A 12,539-nucleotide genomic window follows, 5' to 3' on the forward strand; every position below is an offset into this window, starting at 1 on the left:
CAACAGACTTGTACTATAACATTTAAAACTGTGCTGACCAATAGTTGCTATTTTTGTATGCATAAGACTAATTTCACCATAAATTCTAGAAATCATGACAGTATATATACTAAACCAAAAATGTTATATGTCATCAAGGTTGGAAAACATAAAGAATAACACAGATTAGGAACTGTGCTGTTTTAAGATTTTTATGTGGAAGATATTATTGCTCTCATTTTAAAACACCATATTATGCACAGCACAAGACATAAGCAAAATCAACCAGCAACTCAAATCCCCAAAACCAATAGGGGGCCCTGGAGAGGCCACTATTGTCACACAAGTCAAGTTAACAAATGCAAAAACAACTTCAGCAGTGGTCTTCAGCTCTTTTCAGAAATGGTAGGCCTGTCACAATAACAAATTTTGCTGGAAGATAAACGATAATAGTGTTGTTTTGATACCATTTTCAAGTACTGGTAATATAATAGTATTGGCATAATAATGAAAGAACACATTCGCAAATATCATTTAACTTTAAATTCTAATGAGCTTTTAACACTGGAACTGGAAGTTATTTTAAATATCCAACATAAATAAACAAAACAACAAATAAAAAGAATTATGAAGGCTCTGTAAGCAAAACTGTCCTTCCAAAAAAGGGCTAGTTCTAGTTGAGACTAGTGCACCAAACTCGAGACTTTTGTCATTCAGTTTTATAGAAGGGGAGAGAAAAATGAGAAACACAATAAATCATGCAAATGGAAAATATTGAGCTTGTTTTAATTGATCATGCAATTAATTGATTTATTGCTTTTTGCGAGAGGCCTATCTGTGCCCCTGGTTGATTCAATTCTCTGTGGAGTTAAAAGTCAGGCACAGTGAGGCCATTTCCTTTAAAACAAGTATTCGTAGTTTTGGTAGTGTGGACATCAGCAAAGGCCAGCTAGAAAAGGAACTCAGCATCGCTATAAAGTTTAGTGGAGGAAAGCATTGGCTCTGCAAAGTGCTGGTAGATGGCTGTGCTGACTCAGGACTTCCTAAAGTACGTTGAACCAAAATCATCAGATGATATAGTTCCTCGAATCATCACCAAAGATGGAAACGTCACATTGAAACTCAAGCATTTGAGATTCTAATAGAAATTTTCCCTGATTGTGGAGGGCATCACTCAGAGATTTGTCCTTGAATATATTAGGCTATCTTTTCTGTATTAAAAATATATTCTCTGGCTTTACGTAATATTCTTATTTTCTGAAAAACGTGGGGTGTTTTTTTTTTTTTTTTTAGATGTAAATCATACAGAAGATACACATACACGTGTGTAATAAATCTATATGAGTTTGACTTTTTTATTTGAATTGCTGAAATAAATTATTACTTCGATGACATTCTAGTTTAGTTAGCTGCACCTGCATTAGCACATCAAATTTGTTTTAAAGATAACTCAGATCTACCAAACTAACTAAAACCCAGTTTAAATTCGCGATTCGTGAAAAGGAATTTTACGAAGCACACTTGAATGCGTCCTGGGATTACTTTGAAGCTGGCGGGTTGGGCCAGACTCCCGTGAATTAACACTGCAGGGCCGTGACCCGACGGCGCCGCGGACTGAACGAAAAAGAGCCCCGCGGAGGTATATCATTTCAACCTTACTTAGCGCAGCTGCAAACATAAATACACCTGAAAGTGGGAGAAGAGGAACTGAAGCTTTCTGTTCAACCACTATTTTCTCAGCTTCACTTCTTTATTTTTCCCTCGTAGAAACCCACTGTGGGAGAGTTATTGGAGTTGACAAGCTCGCTTCACTACTGTATCTACCCCCTCGTCTTCCTCTACCTCTTCTTCCTCCTCCTCCTCCTCCTCCTCCTCTCCCGCTCCACAGAACCAGGAAATCGTCGAGGTGTGCTCCTTTATCCCACTACCCTGTTTGCGGCTTTAGATGTGCAGTTTCCCCCACCCCCTCCTCCTCTCCGCTTTTGGACGGTGTAGTTTTTATTTAATCGCTGTGACTCTGTAAACACCGGGCTTCACCGCTGAAGTCATCCGAAGTTGCCTTCGAGGAGAGGAGCTCCACTCTGGCCGAACAATGAGGTGCGTAAAGTGGCTCGGATCCCTTCATGTTTCATTGTGTTTCCAGCCGAGGGTTTTTCAATGTTTCTGTTGCTAGTTTTCTCATGGGCTGCTGGTTAAAGAGTCTGAGCTGCTTGTTTAATCTCGATAGCAGTGCTTTGTAACGCGCTAAATTCCCGTTTCTCATTCAGAAACACACAGCTGGGCTTTGGGTTGTTTTTGTTCTCAGCTAAAACTGTGCAGGAAGTGTTTTTCTTGTGACTGAGTAACTTTCTTGAAACTTCAGCTTTCTACCTGTTCAAAGTCTTTGGGTTGAGATCAAGCAGTTTGATTCACATCAACACGTTTTATTTATTTTTTTTAATTATTATTATTATTTTGTAGATTACTTATAACGCTAAGATTTTAAACATCTTCATGTGCAAAAAAAAAAATAAAAAAAAAATACTGAAGTTAGTCTAATTTATAAGGCATAAAAAAGGATTCGGTGGCTAGCTAAGATCTAAAACAGGGGTTGCGCTTACTGAGCTGCAGATTGGTGACTTTCTTGTGGCCAATCTGCAGCTTGTGCTGTTTATATCATCATCATCATGCATGCATGCATTCCATAGACACACATTAAAGCGCCCCCCTCCTGAGCTGCAGTTTGCCTCCGTGTGGGAGAGCAGAGTTTAGCACCATGAACAAGACCCACAGGCACACTGCTCATGTCCACAAATTCCATGTCCTGTCACAGCCTGCGCCTGCTGGCAATTACAAGCTTGGAAGTTTCTACTCCTCGGCTGTAGCTGCTCTGATCTCACATTTAAACACCACTAGCACTTAGTTTAGTGTGAATTGTTTTTGGGGGGTTTTCAAAGTGCATTTACTTGAGAGTTACGGTACACTGAGGAACTGGAGTCTGGTAGGGATAACCTGAGTGACCAGTTTTCTTCTTTCTTTTTTTTCAAATATTTTTTGTGTCTTCAGCCTTTCACAGTGCCCCATCTGTAACAATATATCTCATGGGTTGGTCCTGTGTTTTCTATTGGTTTTGCTGATCACAGTGGAAATGCCCACGCAACCTAAGACTTGAGATTATTTGTTAAAACAGTTTTCTATTCTGTTAACAATATGTTTAGGCACATCTTGGATCCAAAAACAATGCAGACTAATCAGTTGTTAAATTTAGTAGCAGTTCTCAACTGCTTTATGTGCAAAATATTATGCTGTTTTGCAGTTCTGCTATTTTTAGAATAACACAAATATAACAGACTGGTATTTGCCTGGGAATTAGCTGGACTATCAGGCTACTCAAACAGGTTTAAAAGGAGCAGGTATTCTTGTTTTTGTTTCCAACTTAAGCACCTTGTGTGTTTTACACAACCAGAAGTATTTCCAAATGGCCCAATTTGTTTTTGTTGTATGTGAGGGAGAAAAGGAGATCAGCGTTTTTCCGCCAGCTGATGCCAGTGGACAGCAACATGTGAGAGAAGGGAAGCACTTGAACACCTTCTTTGCTGTCTCAGGAAAAAAATGACTCCAATTTGTAGGAACAAAAATGATGCAACATTTTAGCCACATAAAACTGTATCTGTTCAAAACATTCCTAAACCTTGATAGTGACAACAGGTCCAGGGCAGTCTTTCTATTTCTCTCTGGGATCTCAGATTGCAGTGAGAACACTGGCACGACCCGAAATCCTTCCACCGAGTTGCATTAGATGTGCACATTTAACATGGCTCTTGCTTAAAATAATGCACAGTGATAATTGTGTGTGGATAAGTTACATAATAACCTTGGCATTCAGAAATGCTGGAACCTTGCATGACGCAGGCATCATGGCTCTGGAGACACAACCACACAATGCGACAGCACGCTGTTCTCCCCAAGCAGTGTGTAATAAAGTTATTAACCATGGTGCAATAAGATAAGCTAACTGCATGATTGTTGAGTTGCTCTTCTGCAGTTAGAAGGGGACAAGGGAGGGGGAAGGGTAGTACTTCCCCAACCATAAAACATACCTGTGACTTTACCGCACATGTCAGACATATTTGCTAACCCGAAACCTCCTTATCGTCGCGTTAGGAAGTTCCTGTTTAGGTTGGTGAGTGGAGCTCTTCCTCTAAATGCCTACGGCTTTGACTGACCCCCCGCTGGGGCCAAAGGGGTTCATGTCACCTTGCATAATGGGTAATGACTGGTATGCAGCTCCGCTTGTGCTCATTGTGGCTCTGGAATGTAAATGTTGACACAGAAGTGCAGGCAGTTGGTCAATAGTTCAACTACTGACCCAGTTCTGAAACTGGTTCTGATCATCCTGAGCACTTTGGTTCACTGTTATCAAATTTAGAAGCGTTTGTTGTTGTTATCTTTGCATTATTGTCTCAGTGAACAATAACTCCTCTGTTCAAATCATTGCATCAGCCTTTCAGATTCATATCTTGGGGGCTAGGTGGCACAGGAAGTGCATCAATTTGCATCGTGATTCACTCTTACTGTCAGAGAGGTGACTCTCCACTCCCACGCTGACTCTGTGGCTTGGTCTCTGACTGAAAAGTGCTGTCCCGTCTGACACCATCCCCACGTCTGCCTCGGGCTCAAGAAATAATAAACAGAAACGGGTGTAATGCATCTGCTTAACCCACTGTTTTTCTGTCTGCTGAGTATCCTGAAGTTGGTTCTGTAGCTCTGCATGAGTGGAAGTGATTCTGGAGCGGACTCCTTGTCGGCTCCCTTGCAAGAGCCTGGTATTGATCAGTCTAAAAAGCAGCGAGGAGACTACCCCCCTACGCTCCCTTTCAACCCCACCCTCTGCCCTGCCCCGTTGTTTCTTTTGTGTCTCAGCACCAAATTTCTCTCCTTTGGCATCAACTACATAGGAATGTGGTTCAAACTGTGACCTTAGCGGATTCGCTGTAATCGTCTTCCGCTTCTTCTTGAGCCCATGTCCCAACAGGCCACTAGCTGTTAGTTAAGAAATGCACCAGCATTATTGCATAGATGCCTTTGTAAGGACGCTGAGATGCAGCTCCTTCGGGTTGCAACAGCAGCATGTTCTTGCTGCACCGTTGTGAAATGTTTTGGTGTTGGTATTTCAAGTCTCCACTTGTTTGCCTCGTGTCTTGCACAGTTGGATTGTTTTCTTTGATGTAAGCAGCACAAGCAAATTTCAGCCTGCCTGATGTCTGTTCTTTTCATTTTTTACCATAGTTGGTCAAAACTGCTGATTTTTGTGGGGAACATGTCTTTGCACCACCCACTTTGGGTTGTCCCGCAAAGCCCCGATTTATCATCAGTCACTGTCTTTAGCTGAATCTCTGTTAATGCACAAAGAGAATTTGTAGGAAAATTGTTAGATCTTTCACATTTCTTTTTTGCCAAACACTTTTTAATATGCTGCACCCCAGAAGCAATACCAGTTTGAGGTAATTGGGGTGTGCTTGTGGGAATTCTTATCCATTATGAAAAAAAAAATAAAAAAAATAATGGTTTCATTTCATGCATCATAAAGGAGCTGCATGTTGATGTATACTTCAAAAGACTCCCTCAGTGTGTTGTTGTACAGTTGGTGTGACAGCGTGTCTAAAGGATCACCCTGCATGCACACACTGTTATTTGAAATGGTCCTGACATGAGTGTTTGTTTCCCACAATGCCCAATCACCACTACCCCCTTCTCTGAAACAATTCACCCCTCGTGGCCCTCCCATCTCTCATACTCATAAATAGGCCATTATGCTGGCCTGCTTCTTGGATTAGGCGCTTTGCTACACAAGTTGCTTAATATACAAAATCCTCCATTGTCTGCTTTGTGACAAAGCCATTTTCCTTGATGGAAGCTGCTGTTTTGGTTTTGGGGTTGTGCCTCTAGGCTGCTGCTTTTACTTTTCATGTCAATTTTATTTATTCTTTAATATATTTTTATCATGTTATAGTTTAAATAAACAGTTAATTGTATTGATCGCCAGTATGAAATGCTTGTCTATTCACTTAATTTTAAAACCTTAATATTAGATGCAGTAAGCAAATATTCGTACAGTCCTGTTAAACCAGAGCATTAGAAAGACAACCACCTCTACAGAAATGATCATAGTTGATACTTTGTCTAAAGCCCTGCAAGTAAGCTGGGGGATTTGTGTAAAGTAGTTTAGTACCTGATGGTAAAGTTCATTCTGCTACAGATGTAAATGGAAAGTAAACATTTCAATAAAGAGTAACTGATTCCCAAGCACACATTTGCATGGCCACAAAAGGAAAACACATTTTTATTATTCAGTTTCAAATCCAGTTGTGCTTTTTGTCTCTTGCCTAATCCAAATCAAAGTAGCGGCTGCAATTGGATGATTTTACGCTAAAGTTGACAATATTTTACAAGTAGGAAATTTAAAAAAAGAAGTTGGCGTACTTTGACACTGTATCCTAAAATGTGAAATAACCAGCAGAAAGTTAGGTTTTTAATGTGGCGTTAGATAACATTTGGCATGAGCTGTACGTGCTACATTTTGCAAAACATCTTTATACTCATTGAGCTTTCTTACATTTTGAAACACTTAAACCGCAAACTCAGAAGTGTTTTATGTGATAGACCGACATAAAGTGTTGCAGAAGTGGAAGGAAAATGATGCACCGTTTACAAAGTTGTTCACAGATAAAAAGAGCAATGTGCATTTGCATTCATTTCTGTAAACTCTTACATGTTTAGTATATCCAGAAGAAAACACTGGGTATGTTGTCCTGCGTTTCTCTCACTTAGCCAAATAGCCAAATACTTGCAGAAACCTGAGCTCTGCAAACTCACGTTTGGTGTTTCTTTATTTTATCAAGTTCAGGTCAGAATGACAGTCGCTAATGTAGTTTATCTTCTATTGTTGAGGCCTATTTTAGAGTTGGCATGTGTCTGGTTTAGTTCCAGCTGTCTGCCAGGTTCATAAAATCCAAAAGATGACCAAATGCCCTCTGCAGGTCTGTCAGTTTTTTCCCTCTTCATTACACAAGTTTCTCACATTAGTTCCTTACAGAACTTATTATGAGGGAGTAATATCTTAATTATGAAACCACTGTCATTAAGAGAGTTACATAATGCATTTTTTTTGTCTTTAGTTTTTTTTTTAAGCTTCTTGAAAGGAACAAGTTTTAAAATGTTTGTTTCTATAATTTTGCGAGCGTGACATTCGGCAACATAAAAACTTCTCTACTCAAGTTCTTTAGTTATGTAAATAGCGTTACAACTATTGGTATTTGTTTCTCTAAAAGTTTTTAGATGAGTAAAATTGAATAAACCAGAGCATTATTTTAAATTCATTACCATTTAAGTTCCATTTATAAATGTCATCATTTTGACTTCAGTGGTAGGACAGTTTTACTACCTGACATTTTTGAGGTTCCAAAACATTAAAATAAACCCGTAAGCAACCTCTGACCAGAACTGATGTGATCCAGTATTCAGCTGCTGCTTCTTAGATCCTGGATGAAATGCCCTTTACCTGCCATTGGTCTCTTTTCACTGTGGAAAGTCTTATTAACCTTTTAAACATCACCTCTTAAGCAGGTCCTGAGTCACTCTTGTTGCACATTAATTTTACTAAAATGAATTGAGGAGAACACGTTTAATCAACTCACCCTATACTGTTGAAGTAGCGACAGAACTGAACTGGTGTGACATTTGAGGTGGCATATAAAGCACAGCATTTCAAAGATGACTATAGTCGCCCACGTAATTGCACTATATTGTCTTGTTTCGTGTCTGCACAGAATTAACCAGTGCAGCTTGGTGTTTCGAGTGCATTACTTCCAGAAAAGTGCTTCAGAAAGCTTCTTCTTTTTTTTTTTTTTTTTTCAAGTTGAAACAAACGTGTGGAAAAGGTTTCTGTTCCTTAAAACAATCTCTCACTCATGTGTTAAGATAAGCCCTGTGCTGGGACATTTGAAGAAGCAGTTCACTGTAGGATATTAGAAAAATTTGATAGTCTTGGTGAATATTGTGATAAATATTTATAGCACTAAACAAATGAATATTGATGTCTTAAAACTTATTGTTCATAGCGAACATTGACCCCAGGTAAGGATCCAGCTGCCTGAAACAAGGAAATAAAATTCACTATTTCCAGTCTAGATGTATGTTGCTTAAATAAGTCAACACTTACTGCAGTCTAGGCAGTTCTTCATAATAGTCATATAATATATAATATTATATGACATATAATAAAATTAATCCTTTCTTTAATTTATTATAAGGACTACTTCAATTAAATATTTGAGAAGGTGTTGCATTCAGACTCCATATATCAAGATCATGTTTGGCCAGTTGAAAGGAAGTGAAGTGTTTTTATTGTATAAAAACTGAGTGAAATTGAACAGAGTATCATCATGTGAAGATAACTGCAGATATCTGAACCTTCCCCGCTGCAGATAAATTAGAGGAACATTATCTTCTGGGTCTGACTGAGTCTGTCTCTGACGTTGCAGTGAAACGAAAGCTTAACTATGGGGATGGACATTCTGTATGGTCAGCACTGCTAATGGATATAAAGATCCAGAGGCTTCATCTGGGGCCCACTGCTTAATGGAACATAATGGAACCCGGTTAGTATAGAAAGAGCTTTATGCTGCCAGCCATTGTTAACATTCCTATCACTCAAGTCCTTAGATCATAGCCTCTCTTATCTGGGAAGATGGTGATTGCTGATGGACAGAGGCTGCATCAGAAAGAGCAGATTCAGAGGAAGCCTTGAGCTTGCTTTAGGCTTTGCTGCTGGCTTTCTTTGAGACTTTGACCTAGTGTTCACTAAAGGTTTATTGCCACACTGGAAAGGACATGCTTAACACAGGCCTGTCTGTTTACTTGTTCTGTTAAAAGATGAGCTATTTCTGCATGTGGACTTATCTTGGTACATCGACTGTGATAGAAATAATCTTGTGTACTGACGCTTTCTTGTAGAGGATATTTATGTTTTCCACACAAACATTTTTGCCTAGCGATACTTTTTAAACTTTAGTTGATGACTGGTTACCAGTGTCAAGTGTACAAAGGTCTTAAAAGGTTTTGTGCAAAGCCACTAGAACTTTTTGTAATGCTGTTTCTGTGATCCAAAGTCCACAGAATGTACAAGAAAAAGTGTTGAAGTTCATTCTAGTATTCTGAAATACTAGAATGAAGCACTTCATTCTAGTAATAAATACTAGAATGTATTCTAGTACATTCTAGAATACATCCTAGTCTCAGCCCTTCTCTACCTGTTGCTGCACATTGCCTTTCAGCTGGCTAAACAAAGGCTATTTTACACTAACTATTTACATGGACAGTTATTGCTTGCGCCACCCAGCTCTTATTAATTAGGGCACAGAACACCAGGAATTTGGATACTATTTGCTTACTTTATCATTACACAATGCTCCTGACATTCTCTGTGAACTTTAGCATCTTAACCCCTGAAAAATATACATCGTCTGTTGGTCTTCTGGCTTCAGGGCAGTTAGTCCAATCAACTGGCCAAATATATTATCAATACAGTATGAGAATTCACAAACTTGAAATCCTAGCAAACATTGCATCCAAGTAGTCATTTCTAATTGCAGTATTCAGTGTACCGTACAGCTCTATTATTAATTTTGTGCTGTTTTCAAACCACAGCCAACAAATTAGCTAACTAGCTGTAAAAAGGCTGCCTTCTAAGGAAAGCAATCAGATGGTGTTATACATTTTTCTTTGGAATTCGTGTTACCAATGTCATTTTTAGTCTGGGTTATCGTACAGTTAGAATCTCATTGGCTAATGCCCAATTTCCAGCTTCAAAAAAATAACCAGGTTTGTGATAGTTGACTATAATGTGGCCAACATCAACATTCTCAGACCCCCATGTTTGCAGGAAGCATGATTAAGCAGGAAACGGGATCTTCTTTACTCACTTTGTGGAAAGGGAAGGGGCGTACAAGTCAGGGCAGCCTAAAACTGGGAGTTTTCTCCTGTTGATTCTTTTCTAGAAGGGAGCTGTCCTCCTTCTTTGCCTGGCTCGGGGAGGATGTGCTCCGACCTGTAAAAGGAATTGAGCTCAGTGCAGAGGACAGAGGTAACTTCATTCCAAATATGGGCATTGAGAGTGCCAGTTCTATTGCTTTCTCCCCCCTCATTCCACACAGTCTTGGGTGCATCAGAAGCAGGAAGGAATTAATCTCCGCTCTTCAAGTGGCCAAGCAAAAAAAAAAACAACTTGATGATTTTGGCAAAAACTCCTTTCTGTGTCATGAATGATGAGTCAGTATTCAGGAAATGTTTTAAGGTTGTTTTATTTTTTTTTTAATCAGGAAGATCAAAAACATCTGACTTTCATTCAGATATTTACAGTTTACGAATAGCTGAATGCCTATCTGTTTTGTGTCGCTGATTCAGTAGCTTAGTGTGAAAGTGTGCTTGTGTTCATTTTGCAGCAAGTTGTCACATGTGTGAGCTGACACAGACATTAGGAAAATAGCACGACAGACTGAACTTTAAATAGTATCAAAAGTAAAGGGCATCTCAGAGATCTGTAGATTTTAAAAACCGTTAACCTGCTCTCTAAGAGGGCTGGATAGTGCCCGGAAATGACTTCCATGTTTTTAAAATGAGATTGTTACTAAAGGTTATTGCAAAAACGGCTGACTTCATCTTCAGACAAGTGAGTTCCAATGTACGGTCACTTTTAATTTTCAAACAACTGAATAAAAGTAACAAAAAAACAAATGTAATCCTTTAAATTTCCACTTCTTTTGTTACTTTCATGTACTGATTTGTGAATCTGAATAAACGACCATACGCTGCATTGGGGGAAGTTTGTTCAATGTTTGTGCATTTAGCCATAAACAGCTATACATTGCAGTTTGGAAACTAATCTCACAGCCCAGAGTCAATATATATGCATATGGGACTGGCAGCAGAAAACGTGGCCTGAAGGGGACTTGAGCATGACGTAATGTATGATGAATCAGCCTAGAATCAACCGGTGTTTGTATGTGACTTCTTCACCCAAATCAGCACCATCTCAACTGTAAACCATTGAGATGGTTTACAGTTGAAATGCTGCTTCTGTACCCCCATTACTACTCGCATGTTATGGTGTTGTTTCTTCCAACAAATTTCATTCTGTATTTTCTAAAGGCTTCATATTGGACCCGGTTTCAATTGATTGCTGTCCTAATTTCATATAGACCAGCTAACTGTCTTTAGCCAAACGTCAAATCGATGCTGAATTGTTCAACACTAGAGCTCACTCCGATGCACTCCTCATTGTCAAACTTTCTTTTGTCTTTCTTTCATTGTCAGTGTTCCCCAGTGGTAATGATTGTGATTTTATAAATTGTAAAGCTCTACAATATACCTTTTGTTATAATTTTAAGAGTAAAATTATCCACTTGATTAATTGGTTGTAGTTTTTAACCTTGTCCCGATCTTTGGTGGTCTACAACAATAAGATAGCTTTTTGTTTCTTTGTTTTTAAAATCTTAATTCAGGGTAGAATTATCCAGCTTCACCAATTTAAGTATTTCAGATTTTGGGCTCATGAATGATGGCTAAATGATGCACAAACATCCCTCTACTAAAATAATTTTTAAGTTTTTTAGAATGCATGTTTTTATGTCATTACTTAAATTAACTGTGGAAATTTCCATGTTAACATAGAGACCTCGAGAAAGTGTTGCAAGACATGTAAAAGTGCTGAGAACAGAAGGCTGCTGCTTGGAAACCAGAGGTGGATTAAAATAATCTTTGACTAATTGCAACAGTCTTGACAGATTAGTCGACCACCAAAATAATTTGTTGCATCCTTAACTGTGACCTCAGTTCACTGTGTTTCATACCAAGACAAGTACATCTTATTTTTTGATAGTAGGATACATACAGTTGCAATGTAGGGATTCTGCATTTATTGTAATTTGACCAAAAAGGAAAAAAAAAATTTGCTCGCATGGTCTAGACTTTACTCAAATGAGCATTTGTGTGCTGTGAAGTGCTGGGTTTTCCAAGTTACTTCTTTTAGTAAAGCACTTTCCTGTCTCACTTCTCTTTACACTCAAGGCTCTGTCTCAAATGTGACCAAACCGGCGTCACCTGCTGGCTGCCCTGGAGGGGCTGTGGTGAAAAGCGAAAGCACCTTTCCTCACATAAACATGAATGAATGCTCAGAGTAAACTTTACTATATTATCAGCTTAAGGGCTGCTGGGTTTAATTCTCAAATCACCTGTTTGTCTTTTCAGTCCATGAATACATATAAGGCATTACTATCAATTCAGGAAAAGTTTATAGTCTAGGTTTAACAGCCACCAGGATGAAGAGGAAGTATCCTCATGGTTTCCACAACAAAAACATACATAGTGACGGTTGTCTGTCTTTACTCTGGCATGAATGGGTTGTCCGAAACTTTGTCAAGGAACAATGGATCACTGTTTCTCATGGAAGGTGAACCACATCCTCCAAGAACTACCTATTTGAATGCTTCATTTCTTTCGCATCTACTTTTTTTCTGAGTTGT

General features: G+C 38.9%; 1 protein-coding gene across 1 annotated transcript in view; it reads left to right on the plus strand.

Moving 5' to 3' along the window:
* Positions 1-1,537: 1,537 nt before the first annotated feature.
* The window catches only part of vaspb (vasodilator stimulated phosphoprotein b), a 31,336-nt gene continuing 20,334 nt past the window's right edge, over positions 1,538-12,539 (plus strand). Inside the window, exons 1-2 of the mRNA XM_044119524.1 lie at positions 1,538-1,618; positions 1,747-2,076. Coding sequence (XP_043975459.1) covers positions 2,072-2,076 — 5 coding nt within the window. The 5' untranslated portion in view covers positions 1,538-1,618; positions 1,747-2,071. The remainder of the gene's footprint in view (positions 1,619-1,746; positions 2,077-12,539) is intronic.

The sequence above is a fragment of the Gambusia affinis genome, linkage group LG06 (assembly GCF_019740435.1).
Source record: "Gambusia affinis linkage group LG06, SWU_Gaff_1.0, whole genome shotgun sequence".
NCBI lineage: Eukaryota > Metazoa > Chordata > Actinopteri > Cyprinodontiformes > Poeciliidae > Gambusia > Gambusia affinis.